General features: G+C 44.1%; 4 protein-coding genes across 4 annotated transcripts; 3 read left to right on the top strand and 1 right to left on the bottom strand.

Moving 5' to 3' along the window:
* Positions 1-122: 122 nt before the first annotated feature.
* On the top strand, positions 123-1198 carry AOL_s00169g98 (uncharacterized protein; the record flags this gene model as incomplete). The annotated part of the gene is made up of 4 exons (XM_011127455.1): positions 123-144; positions 277-414; positions 560-633; positions 800-1198. The coding sequence occupies 4 exons, from the start codon at positions 123-125 to the stop codon at positions 1196-1198; spliced, it is 633 nt and encodes a 210-aa protein (XP_011125757.1).
* Positions 1199-5036: 3838 nt separating this feature from the next.
* On the top strand, positions 5037-9510 carry AOL_s00169g97 (uncharacterized protein; the record flags this gene model as incomplete). The annotated part of the gene is made up of 3 exons (XM_011127454.1): positions 5037-5949; positions 6180-6969; positions 7047-9510. 3 exons carry the CDS (start codon positions 5037-5039, stop codon positions 9508-9510), a joined length of 4167 nt encoding a protein of 1388 aa, XP_011125756.1.
* A 4281-nt stretch (positions 9511-13791) lies between these two features.
* On the top strand, positions 13792-19634 carry AOL_s00169g96 (uncharacterized protein; the record flags this gene model as incomplete). The annotated part of the gene is made up of 7 exons (XM_011127453.1): positions 13792-13828; positions 13909-13983; positions 14051-14149; positions 14208-15747; positions 15829-16628; positions 16698-17372; positions 17440-19634. 7 exons carry the CDS (start codon positions 13792-13794, stop codon positions 19632-19634), a joined length of 5421 nt encoding a protein of 1806 aa, XP_011125755.1.
* Positions 19635-21455: 1821 nt separating this feature from the next.
* On the bottom strand, positions 21456-22398 carry AOL_s00169g95 (uncharacterized protein; the record flags this gene model as incomplete). The annotated part of the gene is made up of 3 exons (XM_011127452.1): positions 21456-22041; positions 22100-22182; positions 22255-22398. 3 exons carry the CDS (start codon positions 22396-22398, stop codon positions 21456-21458), a joined length of 813 nt encoding a protein of 270 aa, XP_011125754.1.
* Positions 22399-22715: the final 317 nt, after the last annotated feature.

Raw genomic sequence — 22715 nt, 5'->3', positions numbered from 1 at the left:
CATTCTCAGCTAACTAACCATAACAATCTATTTTAGTGAACGCAGAGTTACCGAGAAAAATACATAGTTCCGAATCACGTTGAGAATTAGCAGTGCAGTCGCAGGTGTTCTTGCCGCGGGCAATGTCGGAATTTGCAGATTGTTGTAAGAATACCAAGTTTGAGACCGCTAGGAATATTTTAAACCAGGAGGTCAAGATTAGAAGCAGGATAGTCTGGATTCAGTTGATGTGAATTTCGACTTAGTGTTTTGCTAACATTGACATTCACGCGTTAGGCCTTCACGATTCTGCGTTCGATCCAAAGAACGGTGATATCGAGGTCGTTCAGCCGCCTTGTGGGGGCCACATTGATACCGTTGAAGCATACGCCGCGCAAACCACAAGTGCGGAGGAAAACCTCGAAGCTCTGAAAAGTAAATGCAAAGGTCTGAGCATCCTTCTGTCGAGCTGACTTGCCGAATTTTGGACCCGTCCTGGTGGTGACTCTTCCAGAGACTTAGCGACCATTCAGTCGTATGATAGACCTTTGGTACTCTCGTCGCTAGCTCTGGGTACAAGATCGATTCAAGCCCAACAACTCAATCGATTGGGCAATGTTTAAGATCTCAGGCGAAAGAAGCGTTCTCAACATGGTAAGTTGTCTTGGGCCGCATATACTTCGTATCCAACCGTGAATAAACAACTTGAGGGGGGGAACAACCTCTCGGAAGGAATATCAATCTTGTGCATCAGTCTACTTCACATCTTCGGGTTTGAGAAGGAACTTGAAACTAACTTTCTCCTCCAAACTCATGATAGATACACGGGGTCGACCACGAAAAGGGATTCGGTTCGTGGAGCAGCCTTTCGACGGCTAGGGTCAAATTCCAGGGTACTGCGGGCCCTGTTGAGGATGGAAGTGTTGTTAAAATCAGCCGCAACACTGACGTTACTTTCGGCATCATTTCCGGTGTCAAAGACGGCGTTAATTTGAAGGAGAATAGGGGGGGAACTATAGAGTGGTGTGTCGTCGGCAAGAATGGAGCCGATTTCTCTGCTGCTGGAGGCTCTGGCAGCTTAGTGTTCAATGAGAGATTTCAGGTTGTGGGCCTCCTCACTGCGGGCTGTGATTCTGTTGGACGGATAACTTATATGACGCCCATAAACATTGGTCTGCAGAACACCCTCGTCAATACTATGCGAGATTTGAAGTTTTGAGACAGTTTTGTTTCAGTTTTATAAAGTTGAATTATACTCTATTTTATCGGGACCCTTCTCTATCCGAATATCGGAAACACAAGTGGTATATGGAGATTTTTGAAATCAATATAGGAGACTCTAAATATAAACGCTATATATACGGCTTAGATAACATGGGCTATTGCTGTTGTATTATATATTTCTATTCTTTAGTTTTATATAAACCAAACATGGGGCTTAAGGGAGCACTCATAATCTATCTCGTAAACCGACTCGTAGTCAATTAGGTGTCATCTCATGGAGGCGATTGCGCACGCACGTACACACTATTGTACATACGCTAGATTTCGAGGGTTCGACTAATCGGGAAATCTTCAAAGATCGCGGGGTACCATGCAGCTGGTGGCCTAATTCATTGCAACTCAAAATTATATCACAGATATTACCAATCAGGGGGGCGCTATACTGCTCTTCTAGGCCGCTCGTCGACTGGAATTCAATTTACAAGCCGTTGAATTACCAAGATTATAAATTGTCTAAAAATAAGATTCCTTGGGTAGATATCTAGATATGTGCGAATTAATATCGTCAAGCGTCCCGGTTGCATGTTGGGAACCGCAATTAGCAGTTCAATAAGTTAATCTATAAACTACGGCCATACTAGTTAGCGCCCCGATTAAGCTTTCTCAATCTCCTTGTAACGATAAGTATTCCTGCCAATTTTACCAATATGATTTACTTTTTGGTTTAAGCGTTTGATTCTCCTTTTGTCACTTTCATCTGCTTGAGATTTTAAATTATTCAATTTAAAATAGTGGAACTTTTTTTGGTGGTTGTTTGGGTACAATACCATGTGATTATAGGCTACACCTAACTAAGTACCTAAGATATCAAAAGTCCACCTTTTCGAAGCGAGCCAAATTTTGTAATGTAACGTAGCTTGGAATTATTGGCCTTGCCGGACGATTATTCATACTTAATTTACTAGTTTTGTCTCGTACCCAGATATTATATAATGTACCAGGATTTTTGATGAAAGATTCAATGTTTTCTCTAACTTAAATCATTTTCTTGCTCCTAATCTATTTACTCAATAATGGCTCTGTTTCTGCTGATCCTCAGTACAATTAATCCTGACACTAGTTAAATATATCTTCAAGAACCCGAGTATTTGTCGGAAAGCCGGTCCTTGCTTGTAACGAAGAAGATGTTCTTTAATCTCCACCTTCTGTTCAAAAGAGGTTATTGTATGTGTCAACTCTTCATCCGATGGTTTCGCCGGCTTTGCTGTTTGGTCGTGTCTGATTTTTTTTAAAAGGAAGCAAAGAGGGGAGAGCAAGCGCAGTTAATCGATATCTTACAACCCCTTATTTCGTATTGGATCTTTTTGCTTCAGAGGATATGTATAGGTTGGTTCTTAGTACGGAATTGTTTACAGCAGAGACGGGCTCGCAGATTGCCGATCCGTAAATTAATGTAGTTGATTCCTGTGGTTAAGTTAGAATAGGTGTTTTTATCAAAATGTAAATACTAAATATGAAGAGCAAGTCAGACAGTCAAGGCAATATCCACTCACCACTAGCTCCAGGCTTCCCTGCTGGCCATATATGCCCCTATCGCGAGAGCCGGTTGCGAGAGCCGGTTGCCAGAACCTGGTTCTGGCGTCAAGGCGATTTCTAAACCCTCTTATGAATTTTAAAAAAGATATATTGGAAACAGATTCGTGGTGATAAGATGTCTTAATTAAGTGGAAGGTGTTCACCAAGAACTGGCAAACAGTGAACGAGACGGATGAGAAGAAACAAAGAGAAGAGAAAAGAGAGAATAGGAAATCATAGAGGATTTATATGCCCCTATTATTTATGATCATAACATTAAGTATTATATTCATGAGATGTCAGGTCTTATGCTCTTGAGTAGATCTTATATTCACCTTCAGAATTATGATATGTTTTCTAAATATGAATTTATATTTACGTCGATCTGATTTTATGACGTCTGAATTGTTTCAGAGGCTTTAGGTAGTACCTATATCTTGAAAAGAAACAGTGGGTCCTTCAACTACTTTTGGTAGGTAATCTATTTTGGGTGAGGCTGACCATACGCGTTCCAGGGACCGACCCGCAGGCTGGCGTTCCCAAATCTATTCACAGGGTAATTCACAAATTGTTAATTCACAGACTGCTGGTCTACAGGTTGCTGGTTCATAGATTGCTGGTTTGTAAGTTGGTTGGTAGGCTAGCTAGCCGGGAGCGTGTGGATCCACGAACAACCGTGGTTAGCTATCCAACCAGCCAACTTATAGCTTACCCGCCTATCACCTCCCTGTAATTAATCTGGCTGGCCGTAAATTAATCAGTATGCTAGCCAGTAAGCTAACTAATAAGCTACAATGTAAAATATATAATTGCCTAATATGGCTTAGCACAGATAAAGTACAGATTAAAAGTAATCAGGCGGCCCGTTCTTTTATCCAACATCGACATAAAAACTGCTGATACATTTGGGACGCCATGTAGTTTCTTCAGTTAGTTCCACGTATATACGAATCACCGATGTTTTTTTAAGTGCCCAGTCACCGAGTCCGTAGTACAGGAAACGAGTTGAATCCTAGTAAATGAGAATAAGGAACGAATCATGACTCGGTATAGTAAATTAGAAAATTTCAAAAACGCCCTGGTTTGTAATTAATTTATCATCTTTCCAGTTATTTTCCAAGAAAACTTATTTTATGTATATATGTAAATCTTAATAAGTTTATCCTTGAAGATAACAAAGCGATCGATTCGGGCTACTAATCATCAATCCGAAGATTGCACGCACCCGTAAAGATTCTCTAGGATCAATGGACAAGTCAATTGTTTAAGGCTAAGTCGGCGGAGGATACAGATAAAATTGATGATTTTGTCGAAAATGCTCGAAAGATTTTAGAAAATGTCATATATTTATATTGCCGATGCATCATTTCAGTTCTGGACCCCTCTGGACTGACAATTTTTTAATTAAGCTATGGCCGCGAACCAATTCTCTTAAATCTTCACCCAAGTGAAAAGTCCAGGGACTTTGAGAATTTTGGGGCTTTTTTAAGTTTAGAGAATATTAAAGATTTACATGAGAAGCTGATATGTTGCCGTACCGCCAAATACGCAATTAGAAAGTCGCCTCTCTATGAAGTCGAAGTATCCGTGATCAGATAGTTAAAAAAGTCATCCAAACTTCCGGCCAAAAGCGAGCCCCAACATTAATATTCGCCCAAAGTCGCATGTCGGCACGGGTAAAAGTGGAGCAGGACGCTATGGAGCTATCGCCCGAGCACCCGCGAGTTTTCAATCAATTTCCATCTCCCAACAATCAGTTCATATGCATTGAAGGGCCCATGATAGCCCATGATAGCCCATGATAGCTAGGCTCATATGCGGGAGTATGTACGGACAACACATCAAGCATCCTCCATGCATGTTGGCGAGGGTGACTGGCATATGGGACAGATGGAAACTAGCTTGGCCAATAATTTCTATGTGGGATGATAGGTTATCTCGTGAGGGGAGGGGAAAACTTGGGTCATCAGCTTGGGGTTTTGGGGAAGGCTTAAACTTTTAACATACAGCCCCGCTTCGGAACTTCGATCCTACAGCATCTGAGCGCAGCCTGACATCAGAATTAATATTCTGTCTTCCTTCTATATACTTCATCCTTACGAACAGAGGCGATTGAATATTTCTAAACTTTCAAGAAGATATTCAGTAGAACGCGGGCTATTTTCGAAAAACTATTTCGCTCGACGCAACAGCCTATCAAAGTCAAACTTTGAGACGAGAATTCGGCACATATCGAGAGTAGCTTCCACGCGATAAACATGGACTCTGCAATGTCAATACACCCCAAAACCCGCGAGGAATATACCATAGGATGGATATGTGCCCTACCGAAAGAACAAATAGCAGCAGTGCCGATGCTAGATCAACGTCATTCGGATCCAAAGCTATACAAATCGCCAAACGACACAAATGCTTATTTTTTCGGTTCTATCGGGCGTCATAATGTGGTTATAACATGCTTACCTCTTAAGTGCTATGGCACCAATAGAACTGCTAAAGCTGCGGCTCAAATGCTCAATAACTTTCCTTCGATTAAGATTACCTTTATGGTTGGGATAGGAGCTGGAATCCCGACAAAAGTGGAGTTGGGAGACGTGGTTGTGGGTACTGAATGGGCACAATGGGATTTTGGAAAAGTGAATGGGGATGGCGTATTCGAACATACGGGTCGAAAATGTTTTCCGCCGGACGAGTTACTTTCGGTCATGTCGAAGATTCGGACCGAGCATAGCTTGCGTGGATACACCCAGATACCTGAATATATACAAAACTTAGGGATGGAACGCCCACATTTAGCATCTGAGTATTGTCTCAGACCAGACGCTACAGAAAAATCGCAGTCTACGTTAAACAGAAATCCCGAGGACATCAGAATCCATTACGGCTTGATTGCGTCAGGCAACCAAGTCGTAAAAGATGCAAAAGTGCGCGACGATATCAACAAGCGTCTCGAAGGTCAGGTTCTCTGTTTGGAAATGGAAGCTGCAGGGTTGGTGGGAATTCCTGCTGTGGTGATACGTGGTATTTGTGATTATGCTGATTCGAATAAAAATGATGATTGGCAAGAGTATGCCGCTGCAGTGGCAGCTGCATGTGCCAAAGAATTCATAACCTCTATCGAGCCAGCTGCAGCGAGAGAAATTCAAATTAGCAGAGAAGACTTTGATAGAGGTGAGTATTGAGTACCATTGAGATAATCTCGAGCCCCGGTCTGGCCCGGTCTCGCCCCTAGACTTTATAAAGTGAGGTCTTCCACTCCGGCCTTTCTTTTTTAAGGTTGAACCCCGGCCGTCTAGCTGGATTTAGACGTTAGTCGGGGGCGAGGCTGAGGCTGAGCTGGTTTATCTCAGGTTTAATGCTGCCCGTTAGCAAAGTTATGGAATTCTAACATCAACGAATAGTCGTCAACGAAATTGCGATACTCCGGGGTAGCCTAGCTGGGGACGAAGAGCGTAAAATCCTAGAATGGATAACCCCAATAGACGATAGCGCCCAACATAACGATTTCTTTAATCGAAGGCAGCCAGGAACCGGCAATTGGTTTTTGAACTCTTCTAAGTATCAAAACTGGTTACACACACCGAAATCAATACTATATTGTCCAGGAATCCCTGGAGCGGGAAAAACAATTCTGACATCGGTTGTTATTAATGATCTACTAGACCGGTACTCGTACGATCCGGCCGTTGGGATCGCATATATTTACTTTAATTTTCAAGGAAGTGCACATCTACGTATCGACGATCTGTTGTCGAACCTGCTTAAACAGTTACTGCGTATCCAAAATACGTTACCAAAATACATACGGCAGCTCTATAATCGCTACAGGGGCGGTGGTCGGCCGTCCCGAGCAGAAATCATGGATTCTATCCACGCTATTTCTGCAGCATACTCTAGATTCTTCATTATCATAGACGCGCTCGACGAATACGAAGAGCGTTCAGAGTTCCTCGAGAAAGTATTCGAAATCCACGAACTTCAACAGTTAGGCATCTTCGCGACCTCACGGCCTATCCCTGATATTAAGGATAAATTTAAGGGAAAAGAAACATACACAGAATGCGAAATACGGGCTTCTGATGGGGACGTTCGATTATATTTGGAAGGTCAGATCTTGCGACTCGGGACTAATGCTATAAAATCCAATAAGGAGATTATTAAAAACAGAATTTCAGGGCTTGTTCAGGGAATGTACGTCGTCGATTACGATGATTTTGAATGTCAATACATTTTCCGCCAGTTTTATTGACTGACCGCCTATTATACAGGTTTCTCTTAGCCCATCTACAGTTCGAAGCGATTAAAGGGATGACAACGTTAAAGGCGATAAGGCAAATATTGGGCGGCTTTGGTAGTGGCGGAACAGCGTCGAACAGTGCATACGATAGTACATACAGATCAATTATGGAGAGAATCCGCAGAAATGACAAGCAATCAGCTACGACACTTAAAGTCCTGGCATGGATAGCTTGCGCATCGAGGCGTCTTACAAAAGCGGAGTTGCAGCACGCCATTGCAGTCGAGCCCGAGGCGCCGACAGGAATCGACAACGATAACATCTCTGATATTGAGGATCTCATTTCGCCGTGTCTCGGGCTCGTTACAATCGACAAAGAGAGTAATATTGTCAGATTAATTCATTATACAGCACAAGAGTATTTTGATCGAACAAAACAGTATTGGTTTTCCAATCCCCATGATTATCTTGCGGAAACATCCATAATATATTTATCGTACGACAATTTTAAGTCCGGGCCTTGTTTAGACGAAAAGGGCTTAGAAGAAAGGGTGCAGTCAAATGCTCTCTACATATATGCGGCACATAACATCGGTTACCACATTCGAAGATCGTCCCCCGAGAGAACCGAGACCCTATCCTCGATACTACATCTCCTGCTTAACGACAACTTGCGCTTAGCCTGCGTCCAAGTTCCGCTTCTCACTGAACAGCCAAACTCGCTCCGATGGAGATACCGTATAGACGGAATGCAAGCGCTTCATGTCGCAGCGTATTACGGGTTAACCCGGGCAGTGGGTGTACTATTGGCGGAGAGGCGGCCGAACTTGGAGGCTAAAGAAAACTACGGCCAGACGCCATTGTCGTTGGCGGCGGCAGGCGGGCACAAGGATGTTGTTGAGTTGTTGATTAAAGGAGGAGCGAACTTGGAAGCCAAAGATAGATATAATGAAACGCCCTTATACGTCGCAATATCCAACCGGAGAGAAACGGTCACCAAATTGCTGATAGAGAGCGGGGGTGATGTGAGTATCAAGAATCGGTTTAATACAACGCTCATAAAGGCTGCAATTAAGGCGGAACACGAAGGGATTACGCGATTGTTAACAGAAAGAATGATGGATGTAGAGGTTGAGGGGCAGTACCCCCCAATAGCATGTATCGCTGCGCGATACGGGTATGAGGATACCATGAAGCAACTAATTGAAAGGGGGGTAGATTTGAACTTCACTGTGGTGTCGATTCAGAATCCGTTCAGAGGGTCAGGTCCATTATGGCTCGCGATAGAAGCTCAACACGAAGGAGTCATCGGGCTGATGGTAAATGCCGGGGTAGATTTGGAACAACATCATGGCCATAATTGTGAAACCCCGATATTTTTCGCGGCAAGACGCGGGTACGAGGCCGTTGTTAGAGCGCTGGCCAGGAGGGCGAACCTTGAAGCCAAAGACGGTACAGGCAGAACGCCACTTTTAATCGCAGCAAAGAATGGACACCGAGGCTGTGTTGAAATACTATTAGAAAGGGGGGCGCTCGTGACGGCTAGTACCGTGTCGGCAGCATTCGACAACGAGGGTGAATATATAGCTACGTTGCTGTTGAAGGGAATGCGGAGCCCGGACGCCAGAGAAACACTACTGTTCACCGCCGTCCGTCACGGGTACGGAGGTGCAATCAAATTTTTAATACAACAACGAGCCAATTTAAAAGCTCAGAACCACGAAGGACAGACACCCTTGTTGATCGCGGTAGACGAGGCATATAAGGCATATAAGGCATATAAGGCATATAAGGCAGTTCGTAAGCTACGCAAGGCGGGTTTTGAAATGGGAGCATTGTTGATCGCCTTACAAAGGAGGGAAGAGATTCTTAGACTGCTGTTAGAGAATGTAGAGGATCTAGACGTACACGAAGCAACCAACTTAATGTCACACGCAATATTGATAGAAGGGGGAAACATCACCAAGCTGTTAATAGAGAAGGTTGCGGGTTTAAAAGATGTTTACAAGCGACAAATAGCGCTCCGTTATGCGGTAATGAATGGAAACGAACGTATCGTCAGAAATCTAGTCGAATCAGGTGTGGACATACAATCCAAAGACAAACACGGCTTCACGCCTTTGATGGCTGCAATCCACCTCGGATACAAAGGTCTTGTCGAGTTCCTGATCATAAAGGGGGCATCGTTGGAAACCAAAACTGAAGGCGGCCGGACATCTCTATCGATCGCAGCACGAAGAGGTCATGTGGAGATTGTCGAGCTACTGATCCACAGTGGGGCTAATCTCGAAAGTAAAAACAACCAGTCTCGAACGCCACTATCAATTGCAGCAATGAATGGAAGAGAAAGTACTGTTAAATTGTTGGTAGGAAAAGGAGGAAACTGGAGAACAACAGACAAAAACGGGGATACACCGCTATCACTTGCACGACAATTTGAACACGAGTCCATTGTTCAATTCTTGACAGATATTACTAGAGAAGTTAAAATATGATTCCAAACACGAACACCGCGACGCCTGAATTTTTGGTGCATCCTTCAGTGCATTGTAACCCACAAATTATCTGCAGAATTGAAGTTTGAGCATTCATTCTAGCAAGAACACTAGTCTGGTTGTATCCCCGGCGGAAATTTCGACGGGAACCGTGCTTCGGGCGACTTTTGCCCTTTGAAACTCGGCGCGCAACCATGGAATAGCTGGAAAGTATGTTGTGCATGCTACGCCTTTTATTGACCTTCTAGTGTGAAGTTCAAGTTCTACATGTACACGGCAGTTGACGAAAATGAGTTTACTCAGCTTTATTTCTAGAGCACTCGAGATAGAGTTATTAATGGCCACCTAAATAGCTAAAGACTGTATCTATCTGGGAACGAGACCAGTATCTATGTATGTATGACGTAAAAGCATGGGGCATATGGAAGGATTTATACTTGCTACGGGGACTAGTCGACTTTAGGATCTGGCTGTACAATTTTATAGGAACTTATGTCAGTATTTTGGGACTCCACTAAGATTGTGTGGAAAAAGCCCAGTGTGACGAATGGAATTGGCTAATTGAACTATTAGGGAGTTGGAGCCATGGGTGCGATAATGAATCCGGCTCTAACCTCACAGTTGAGGAGTCTGGCGACGAGAAAACTCTAACCTTCTCTGAGAAGAAGCTTCTTAGGTTGTAGGTACCGGTACTTTTCAATAACTGTGCAGGCGAATTTTGTGCCTCGGCGTAGTATCCACCGGGGCGGGGTCGGGTAGCTGGACAGCAAAAAATATGATGAAGGACTTTTGATTTCTGGGTCAAAGATTTACTAACGAGAGCTTTAGTAGGTAATATGAGCTGCTGAGAGAATCAAATAGGCGGACCGCTATTAAGTTGGAAATTTAACTCAATGCCCTTGTTTAAGACCTATCTCGCGTCCATATTTTGTTGAGCACGGTTTTTATACTTCAAACCAAAGTGCTGGCTCCTTCCCCGGCTGTCAACCGACTTCACGGTTCACTGTCAAAAATCCAGCTCCATCCGATATCATCCTGAGTTTCGAAAAAAGCATGAATGGATCCTCTTTTGGAGGTCAGAAAAACGGCAAAGGTTTTTACATATGCTGCAGGACCCCTTGACTTATTGCTGGGTAGTTTCCATAGATGAAAACATGTGCAAGTTGATGCTAACTATTCGGCACAATTATATAAGAGATATTCCCAAGCGCTCTCATCAACCCAAGATTGCGGGATAATATACGTTGTGATTCTTATCTTATGCACCGCATAACCGAAGTCGTCAACGAATGCTTTATCGTTAGTTAGAAAGGCAAGGCCAAGTCATACCCGCTCCTCGATAGTCTCTTCCGCCAACCTATCAAGATATACCTCGTCGTTAGCGGGGGCTTTTAATCCCTTCTTAAGCATAAAATTATTTAACTTGTTCGGAATTCGTACTCATAATTTCCTTCTCGATCCCTGTAGCAGCTGCGGTCTTCTCACCGCTCTGATGGTGCGCGTATTCTTTTCAAAGTGCACGGCACGAAAGCTTTGCGCTCCTTTTCCCAACACATGGGCCCGGAAGGATGCTTATATTCAATTTTTTAAGCTCCCTCCGAACACCCGCATAAGACTGTTCCCTGATTGCTTTGGAGCTTGATAAACTCCCCCGAATATTATACTCGCAGGTAGCCATCTTGGTGTTGGGTAATAAGTTATCGAACCATGAGGTTTGGTTTTGTCTCGTACCCAGACCTTACGAGACCACCCAGACCCATCCAAAAAAATGGTATGGTTCTCACACCGCCAATATTTTTTGACAATATATTTGTGTCTAGTAAGACACTTCTCAGCTTGCGTTCCTGTAATAAAGTGTCTATAGTGGGAGTTCCTATCACTATATACGATATATTGTCTCGAAGGCCTACACATTTGGCGGCGGGTTTCAGAAGAGTAAAGCCTCGGGGGCCGTTCATGGCAGAAGCGGTATACTGAGCAATGCTCAGGACTCGTGGACCGACATAAGGGATACGGGACCCGGGAGAAAAATGGCCGGCCATAAGCTTTAGAAGCATACTGGTAGCATTTCAAAGCCTAAGAATGCAGATTACTAATTAGCATGGTCATAGAGTACATCCGGGAAGTTCATTGCATTGATCGTAGATACTCACATCTTAAGCGGCGTGGCGAAGGGTAAAAGTATGCAAATTGGCCGTCATATTTGCAGAGAAAGGCTTTCCCTTGCCACAGGTGAGTTCCAGTGGAAGCTGTAAAGTCTGAAAATATTTAAAACTTTGAATTACATGGAACTCATCAGCTAGCCTTCTCTTACAAACTCATGTTGGAGCTCAACTCTTTAGGAATAATGCATCAACTTACATGTCTTGAACGTTCGGTGAGGTTCGAGATTTCACGGTGGGACTCGGCCGCAGAAAATAAGCGGCTGGCGGAAAGTTTAGAAATTTTCTGGGTCGCACCTACGGATATATATATATATATATATACGTAATCCGTATCATGTTATTTCACGCGTCTTTTTATATATGGGTTTTTTTTGAAAGAGAAACAAAATAACAGAATTGGCCTATCATAGATCTGCGGTTTATCACCAGAGAAACGGTCTGTTCATTATAGAAACCTCTGAAGTTGATTTGATTCCTTGGGGCTCTGTTCAAATCCTAAGTTGATTTTCTTGACGCGAAGATCGCTCCAATTCTTCACATAAATATTTCCATATGTACCTGTAGCCCTCGATATGGGTGATAATTGCATAATTCGAGGCTTCGACGTCTAGATGTATATTACGAGCTTTGGAGAAATCTGGTCTCGTTTCCAAGAGAAATCAACATATAGTAAAATTTTGTGCTCTTAGGCGGAATCAAATCAAACATGAATTAAGTTACATTTAATTGATCGTAGTAAACCGTTGATCACCTCAAAATCTCACAAATACAGTTTTCCATAGTCTCGTACACTAAACGCTCAACGCGAGGGTCTCGTTACCAAATATTTTCCATAAAATGTACTTTTTTAGCCTGGGGAAAAGTTCAAGAAGAGAGGCGCGGACTTTCTGAATGAAGCAGTGATGCGAATCATCAATCAATCTTGGTGGCGTAAGTTTCCTTATCCCGAAAGAAAAGTCAAACTCAGTTGGATCTTTGAAGACCTTGCAAAAGACTATCTGTAACGAGCCTGTTGTACTCATAAAGTAACCATCGTACAGATGATAAATCGTTGCAGCTCTGGTTCAAAGCCACATTTGGGTTACGAGACCACCGAAACCTATAACCTTTCTACATTTGAAGTACAATTTAGCTCTCAAAAAGGCAATACCAAGCAATACCAAGCAACGGATCATATCACCATCCTAACACAAACGTGTTGTTTTCTTTGTTGCATTTCCTTTTTGGATGTCGCCGCAGTCTTGTAGCCAAATGTCGCCGGTCGTAACCAAACCGTGGTCGCCGGTCTGCACAAGAACTCCTGGAAATCAACTCGTACGATTCCATTCTTGCTTCCTAGTTAATTAACGTGCAGTATGCTCGAGTACTTAGTATATAAATCAATTATAGGTAATGATCAAACAGAGATATCAATACTGTCCCTTAACTCCGGGTAGACAACCTTTGCGTCCCCTTGAGGTTGGCGCCGGTGTGTGTTGATTTCCATGGGATTGAGTTTGATTAAGAAGTACTTCTGCCATTTAATCCTAGCTCACAGAGTTTACTTTATTCCACGAGGGCCGTAGATTTTCGATTCCCTTGTATTAACCTGTGTAGACGTCGTGCATCGAGGTCGCTTCTTTCACAGGAATATTAGATTCTCGAGTATCGATACGTATCAAATATTTATATTGCAGATACATGCATGGGCTCCGAACTGGTGGATGTGGCTTCGCAACCGAAGGCATGGGTAATAGAGGACTTTGATTGGCTCCTTTTCACAGTTGTAGCAAGGCTGGGAATTTCCAGGCTGGGAATTTTCGGTCTCAGAATCAACAAGTGGTCTTCATATTGAAACTTCATCTATGGTCTAAACCTGTACCAGTATTATCCCTACACGTGCCGTCGATATTTGTATCAAGCTCGTACGCACAGCAGTTGTTCGATTCATTCAGGAAATCACGAAGTTATCGGCATCCTACGCCACCGCCATCCCGCATCCGAAACGCTTGGCTTGGCTGAGTTACTCGGATTCCATGGTCTGGGGGAGCGGGGGTGTTTTTATCCCAGCCGGCCTCACACCCAAGCTCGCGCCAGTGTCTCTCCCGCACCTAGAGTACTGCCGGGATAAATTAGCATGCTGATCATAAAGCCCAACTGGTTGGTGCATGCTAGTACGGTCTTGCTCGTCTATGCGTTGACTATTTTATTTTTCGACAAAGTGTTATACAAAGGCTGACTAGTAATAATATAGGGGGGAAGAGACGATTTGAAGTTTACAGCTGCCATGTATCCCCTGACGGCAAGCGACTAGCGACTGCAGGCTTTGGTATGCTGCTCACGATTCCAAGTGTTACTGCTGCTGCAGCTTAAACTACTAAAAATATTATCCATAGATGGAACTGTTCGGATTTGGTCCACAGAGGCTATTTTAAAGGATAGAGACGAAACCTTCAATGGACCTAAAGAGATATGCTCAGTTAATGCCCACACAGGTACAAAATTCTTAGGCGAACATCCATTTAGCAGGCAAGACTAATTGTATATTATTAGGTGTCGTCTTCACGGTGCGTTGGTCAGGTACGAACAGATATCTCGCATCCGGTTCCAGTGACAGACTAGTATTGCTATACGAGCGAGATCCAGAATCAGGCCATGCTGAGAAATGGCGAACTTCGCGCAAGCTTTCCGGTCACGAAAACGGTGTTCGGGATGTTGGTTGGTCAATCGATTCATCTATCTTAGTATCAGTTGGGCTAGACTCGAAAATCATAATTTGGTCCGGTAGAAATTTCGAACTTTTGAAATGCCTTAGCGCTCATCAATCTGCGGTTAGAGGAATTACGTTTGATCCAGCCAACAAATATTTTGCTACGGCTTCAGATGACCGGTCCATTAAAGTATTTCAGCTCAAACCTTTTACTGATACTGCTGTAGGAAAGGCTGAAGAAGGGTCCCTTATGGAGGCCACAATAACTAAACCTTTTGTTAACAGCCCAATCACAATGTTTAAAAGATGCTCCTGGTCAATTGACGGCGAGCACATCGCTGTTGCCGGTGCTGTTAGGGGCCCAGATAATTCAGTTGCTATTATCAACCGTGGTAGTTGGAAGCACAGCATCTCGTTTATTGGACACGAAGACCCCGTCGAGGTATGCTCATTTGCGCCGAGGATACTTACACGAGAACGCGACCCTGAAAACAGTGGGACTGTTGCCTGCGCTACTCAAGGTGGATCATTATATTTTTGGTCTATCGGCGCTCTAGGTCCTAAAATGGTCGTCCCAAATCTGGTAACAAAATCGATATCGGATCTCGGCTGGAGTCCCGATGCGAAGTCTCTTTTTGCAACTAGCTTAGACGGGAGCATTGTGGCCATTGATTTCAAAAGCGAACTTGGTGATGTCATGGGACTAGAATTTCACAAACGGATACTACGGAGAGCCGGGATTCAGAGGCAATTTATGACTGACGAGGCCCACGAGGAAACGCATCCTGACCAAAATCTCGGACTCCCCACTGGGAGCTCTAGGCTCGGGGAGAATATGCGAACGGAGATGGCTTCTACGCAAAGGCGCGTGCCAGCAGGGAGTAATCCGCTCCAGAGCCCGCTCCGAGACACGCTGGCCCTGGATCATCCGTGCGACTTAGAGAATCTTTCTACAACGAATCACGAATTTGAAGGTGGGAGAAGTGTTGTAGAAACAGGCGCTAGAATAGCCACGGATTCAGGATATGCATCTATCACTCATGGCACCGAGCTATGCGCACAAAGCGATCACGGCATCAAGTTTCAATCTTTGAATACATCAGAACATACGTCGACTGCAATGGATCCTCTCGATTTGGATGATACCCAAACGGTTTACTCAGACGCATCAAGCGTACCCACTTTAGCGAAAGAAAGTTACATATCTGAGTTAGCCGATGCTCTACTCAACGAAGTTCTTCCTTGCAAACCCGACGCCGATACGTTGGAGAGAATATCTCTAGTTCTTCCGGATGTTCTAAAGGCCTTCGCTCTCAAAATTGGCCAAAACGCGCCCACTCAAATGCATCGCGACGTTATGTTTTTTATCCATAAGAGTCGAGGGTAAGTCGACCTTCGGGCTCGAGCGTAACTCCAGATCCATATATATTGATAAGCTCGATTCTAATCTACGTCATTCCACAGTGATATAACTAAGTACTTCAATCGGAAGCTTCCTAATGAAGAGGAACAAGAAGAGAATGATTTTAGAACCCATGTTCCCGCTTCCGACGGGATGCTGTATACCGAAGTGGTAGAGCGCTGGCGCTTAGAAAACCCGCAAGATACCATGATGGAGGATCCGCAAGACTCACTTTTAATGAAACCACAGGACCCAGCTTTAAAGGAACCGGAAGATCCCGTTTTGGAAGAGCCGCAAGATCTTTCCCATTTTTGGGAAACCTCCCTCGCAGAAGACGCACTACTTCCAAATGCTGACACAGCGGGGGCCATTTTTAGTGAACTGATTGGTCCGGAGTTTGATGAGGAAGTAAGGGGAGATGACGGCCAAGAAATAAACGTGCCTCAACTTCCCGCCTATAGAGACTTTATCTTCAAGGTAGCAGCATACGAATGGCTTCTTGGGAGATTAAGCAGAGAATTATTTCTTACCCCGGCAAAACCGAACATAATGGATAAAATAAGGGAGACAATCGCTCAAAAACTGCCATCCAATCACAGAATCAGTAGAAGCCAATCGGCGGAGACTTTTAAGATGGTTTTTGTTGTGAGATGGAATCCAATGGGCTTTATTGCTGAACAAGATTATGAAGAGGAACCAGGCGAAGCGATTGAGAAGGCCATTACACTAACCGGATCAATCAAAGATGCGCAAGCTCTGACATGCAAAGAGTACTTTTGCCAAACATGGCGATCAGGTGGGAAACATACAATTCAGTTAATTAAAGACACAGTTCAGAATGGACCTCATAACCTGCAAGCTTGTAAGTTCACCGACAGCCCTAAGCTTTAACGAAGCCTAATAACTTCTAAAACTAACCGATAATATTTAGCTACTTTACCCGATGGAACTCAACTGAGAGCATGCATTCAGGATTCAAAACTCATTGTTGAAGCTGTCGGTACCAGGGATTCCGTTGCTGAAGTTGGTGAACAGCTTGGATGGCTTGGGGCTGCATTTTACTCTTCAACATGGGATGCAGGGTTGGCCTCCATAATACCGATCATCAATGAGATCAGTCCCAGAGATATTTCGAAATCGACGCCCGGGCCGCCGCGTTGCCCCGAACTAATTTGCGATATTGATTTCATTGTCCAGGAAAGAGCTGTGCATCCTATGTCTTCCACTCATCCTATATCTTCTAATGGCCAGTGCTGGCACAAAATGTTTAGGAATCCGGTTGTGGTCGAAGGTTATCCGATTTTGCGGCGCCCGAAAGTCGAGTCTGGTATCGGTCTTGAAATTCCGCTCAATATGATGGCCGGTTTGGCCCAAACCAAACGTGTGAATATTTTTGATGGCAAGATTTTCATTAAGGGATATTCGGCTATGCTCATTCCGATCAAAAGAGATGGAGATATGCTCATTTGGCATTTTCTCTACAACGACACAGGAGAGCGTATTTCCTACCTGGACAAGACCTTTCATGCAGAAGATATCAGTATCCCGGCTTTAGAAACAGCCCGGCATGTAGTTGGTTGGTGTTCGAAAGCTAGTTACCATGCCGGTAGGATTATTCGGGATCTAGGAAAGCTAACCTATAACCCATTTTGCTGACAAAAACTGTCTTATAGGGGCTGCAGATGCGGTTTATAGTATCAAGTCGTCCCGGCTCTCCAAAACTCATGGCGGTTGTGCCCTTCGGGAAGTTTGCGCAATTCGAGGACAGATAGTCAGCGGCGGCTCCCAATTCGCGATCGGTAATAAAGACATTCCACTTCGCCTGTCACGGAAAGGAAAGTGGCATATTCCAGGACTAAAATGGATCCACAAGAAATTCGTAGTTATGTGGGACGAGCAAGACAAGCGAGGTTGGCTTGTCAATGGCACCAGCGCATTACTACATCTTTTATATGGATCTCTAGCCCATGATAGCGCTGACGAATTCAGCTCCAAATTCCTCTTTAAGAAAGAGCGTATGCATGAAGCAATTAAGCCTCACAGGGCATGCTCAGCTATCGAAGTACTTCTTAATGAGAATAACTTGAAGCAGGCAATATATCCAGGAGAAAGTGTCCATTATTGCGTTGAGGATAGGCTCGAAGAACTTTACAATATGTTAGAGAAAATCATCGACTACCAGATGACTGTTAGTTCGACGCCTTCGACACCAAGATACCTCGAAGGCTGGGATTTTAAAGATTTAGCCACGGGGGGAGACCCAATTTACCCTCGTGTAGCAACACTTGAAGCAATCGGCCAAAGCTGGGTCGATTTCACCAGAGCTATTCATGCTATTGCCTTATTTGGGCGTGGATTTGGCGAAATAATCCAGCCAGCCGATACTGGAATATGTACCTACTGGAAAGAATTGCCGAAGCAGAAATACTATCTCGCAGCAGGCCTTCGCGATCTCAGAAGTATCATGGGCCTTGGTATCGACGAAGAGATAGAGATGCCGCCGAAGCTAGTCGACGATGTTGTCTGGCATATTCCACAATCCACATTTGGACAATGTCAATGCAAGGAGAAGAAATCTGAAGACCACTCTGATTTTGTTCAAGCTCTTCTGCCTTCAAAATTCAGCCGTTTTCTGCCTGAAAATGAGCCAATACGATTGGACGATGATAGCGCAGTGATATTCGGCCACAACACTAGCTTCGAATGGCTATGGAAAGATTCTAGAGATCTCCAGGGGGATGAACCTGTCATGCCTAGCAAGGAACTCAAAGCCCCATCTTTGGATAGTGGAATCGGATCAAACTTACTTTTTGGCCCTGAGGATTATACAGTCGGGGTTATTTGTGCATTACAGAAGGAGCTGTTCGCTGTGCGCGCACTATTTGATTCTAGGCACGAGGATTTACATCTTCCCTCACAAGATACAAACCACTACGCACTCGGTCGTATTCAGAGACATAATATCGTTGCTGCCTGTCTGCCATCTGGAGAATATGGTACAAACGCTGCCGCTCAGGTTCTCTCTCATATGATAAGAAGTTTTACTAAAGTAGAATTCTGTTGCTTGGTTGGTATTGGAGCTGGTATTCCGACGAAAGAAAATGACCTACGATTGGGAGACGTCGTGGTTAGTCATCCAACAGGGACTCACGTCGGAGTCATTCAATATGATCTTGGCAAAGCTCTTGGTGGGGACCTTTTTGAACGAACGGGGTGTATACAACGTCTTCCGACTTTTATATTGACAGCTATCAGTAGCTTGAGATCTGACCCCAACCTACCCTCTCAACCACTGCAAAAATATATCGACGATATCATAGCACGCTGCCCAGAGTATAAATTTCCGGGAATACAACATGACAAGATACTTGTTGCCGAGTGTTTGAACGACACAAACCACGTTGCTTGTCGCCGATGCACCGATCAATCCAGAAATCATCCAAAGATTCACTACGGTTTAATAGCTTCCGGAAACAAAGTTATCAAAGATGCGAAGACTAGAGACCGCTTATACAGAGATTATAAGGTTCATTGTATCGAAATGGAGGCAGCCGGAGTTATGAATGTATTTCCTTGCGTCGTGATTCGAGGTATTTGCGACTATGCAGATTCGGACAAGAATGATTTGTGGCAAGAATATGCCTCCGCGACGGCTGCTGCTTATTTAAAGCTCCTGCTTTCTGTTATACGAAATCGAGATGATTCCGAGGGCACCGGATCGAGGAAGCGGGCCGCTTCGTCACTAAACTATGATTCTTCTTCTGCAAAGAAGCTCAAGGATATCTCATACCTTGTCTCACCTACAAAGCCTCAAGCAGGTACCACCCCAGATCGGGGCAGCACGTGGACCAGCCAAGGCTTGCTGTAACCTAAGACACTATTGACCTATCGGCCCGTCCCTCCCACTTGATGGATTATTTTATTAAGTGATCCTTTCATTTACTTAAATAGAATCTTAGAATTGAATTTAATGTTGAAGTTTTAGCTTGTTCTTTGTGGAAGATCTATATATAAGCAGCCGTAACATTCTCTTTGTCCTTAAGTTTCTTTGCTACATATAATTTTTTTTAATATAGTCCAATGCACAATAATTCTTGAGAATCCACTTACTTGATCATATTTTCGTCGTTCGCATGCAATCCACTAAATATAGCTAAATATCCACACTCAGCAAATAAGCATATTGCACGTTACATACCAACGGCGTACAGACATCCATCGCCACCCTCTACTCTAAATAGATAATCTCGGATTAGATCCAAGTACTTAAGTAACTCGGGTATATTGCCCCTTTCCTAGCGCAGTTAGCTTAGTCATGGAACCGGCACCAAGCTTACACATAATAGATGTTCATATCATCTATCTGTACTCGGATGAGTGTAAAACTTTTGTAACTCCTATATTTAGGGAAATTCATAATATTATCATGTGATGACCCGCCTTTCTTTGTCCTGTAGTTAATCGGGTCTATGAAACCTGGTAGTGCTTTTCAATATTAATATGATCTAATTCTTCCAAAAGCCAGAAGGCGATGTGTCTGCTTATATATACTTTTCTAAGATCTGATGGAATAATTCCGCCGCAAGATCTTAAGAGAGTAATTCTTAGCAACATAGCTTGCTTCTCATGCATTAAAATTCTTGATGAAGTTGATTTTCTCGGCCTTGGGTAGCCTCGAATCCCTTGGGTATCGTTTGGGACACTAAATCCATGCACACTTGAACACTTGCTCTCTTTTCCATGATTTCCATACCTCCTGTATCATTTACTCATGCCAATCATCGTTAAGCACTAACATATCGATATTACTACTTATTTATCCGCGCATGCCTAGCAACGGGGGGGTATTTATCCTTGTTCAAAATGCAACAGGGTTGGGCATTGTTGGGATGGTTCCACAAGCAAGGAACTAACGAACACATCTTCTCCAATTTAATCCGAACAACAGCAGATCCAACAGTTAATTGTACGCCAGATATATCAATAGTGCGAGGATTTGCGTATTCGGTGTGATTGATGCTTATTCAGTACAATGGATAATAGGTACTTAGGATCCGGATTCTCCTCCCTGCCTACGCAACACTCCCGATAGAATGATTCCACTTGTTCCATAGCTAATGACCACCAACTCTTTCTTCCACAGAAACCGCTGAGGATATGGTCGCTGAAGAGTTCCAGCTCACGACACGTCAGCTTCATCGCTCCGCCTCTCGTTCCTCAATCGTTTTCTTCTCTTCCTTCAGAGTAGGTGTAGACGAGGGATTAGCAGATAATATAATATAGGGTAGACAGTAGTCAGCTCTGGTGGAATAAAATGGGCCCTCTTGAGAATCTAGCTTGGCCTACATAATATCAGAGCTCCAAATTTCGCTCAAAACTTGAAGCTGGTATGCACTATTCCATTTTCGCGTTTAATTACCGTTCCTACGATGCTTATTGGTCACTAAACACTATAACTTAAACGCTTCGGGTAGTTAGGGACCTAAGCTCAATGTATCTACGGAGTAATTACAACGCAATCGATATACCTGCATGTATGTATTTTCGTAAGGTAGTAGAATACATGCCGTTCATACTAGAAGCAACTAATACAAAGATACCATCCTAACAAGGCGTTGGTTAATTGGCACGCCGACATCTCAACCTTCCATTTCCACCTGAACAGTCTTGTGCACCTCCCGCGTGTTATTTACCAAAATTTACCAAACACCCACCCAAATGCCTTCTCATGGGCATAGAATATCCCTTGCACCAAATAGCTGACAAGGGTATTCGCCACATCCTTCTGCTGCACACCATTGATACCTATCTCCTGAGTCTTCGTGTTGACACCAATGACGAACAACGCATCGTCAGGCATGTCGATGATCGTCGCTGCGACTTTAGAAACGACGCGGAGTGGAGTTGCGCTACCGACTTGGTAAAGCACAGAAACATAGTCGGGACGTTGGACTAGACCCCACTCGGTTGTCTCGACGATGAAACGGCCTGTACGAGCAGGTTCTGCAGCTCTAAGTTGAGGGAGAGGGGGAAGTGCGTCGAGCTTGGTTTGCCAGCTTGCGGGATCGTTTGGATCGACGGGCGGTTTCTCGTCCGCACCTCTGGGTTCAGGTTCGGCATCAGCTGGCTTCAATGCGGGGTGCTCGACCTCTTCCTCAGGCGGGACGGTCACATATGCGACAGCACCATCATCGCTGTCACCGCTGCGAGCTGCCACTCTCGTGGCGTTGCCTTCCAGCTTCCAGAGGATTTCGAGGCGCGCTCCCAAGCTGTTACTGTGGTGGAGGTTAGTGCCGGATATTCACTCACTTGGTGTATAGTGGAAAAATTTACCTTGGGAAGGCGTGTGCGCCGTACATTTTCACCTCGCCGATATGGCCTCCGTCAATATTGGGCCCTATGACGAAGGGTGCTTTCTGGGGCACGGTTATTTGATACGGGTTAGGATGAGGGAGAAACAACAGTTGGAAACGATAAAGATGACTTACACGTTCTCGGCCACTACGGTCGTATAGCGTTGCTCGCCATTCTTTGGGTGGGTCAGGAGGGAGGAGATTCAGAGCAGTGACCGTCATGGTGAGCCCTTGAGGGACACCGCTAATGTAGAGCTGTTGTTTGATTGTGCCGACCATGGTGAGTGGTAAGTGGTTCTGAAGAAAATAATAAAAATAGAAGAATTGTATCCTAAATGCAGACAATCTTTTCTTGATGATTACAACTCTTCAGTAGGGATATACTCGTGCCTTTATATACGAAGAATATTCCCCTCAATATGATAGATGGTTATATAAAAAGTCAATAAAGCAAATACGTCTTATACCTAATTAGGCGTTTTCAAATTACGAGCCGGCACCAATTCTGTAGCTCCGGACTTAACAAATGCTGGGAGTGAAACCCCGTATACATGCATGTACATTCCGGCTGCCGTGTGCATAAAAATGATGATATT

The sequence above is a fragment of the Orbilia oligospora genome (genome assembly GCF_000225545.1).
Source record: "Orbilia oligospora ATCC 24927 unplaced genomic scaffold scaffold00169, whole genome shotgun sequence".
In the NCBI taxonomy this organism is placed as follows: domain Eukaryota; kingdom Fungi; phylum Ascomycota; class Orbiliomycetes; order Orbiliales; family Orbiliaceae; genus Orbilia; species Orbilia oligospora.
Note: the sequence above shows the minus strand (reverse complement) of the source record. Positions and strands in the feature narration are given on the sequence as shown.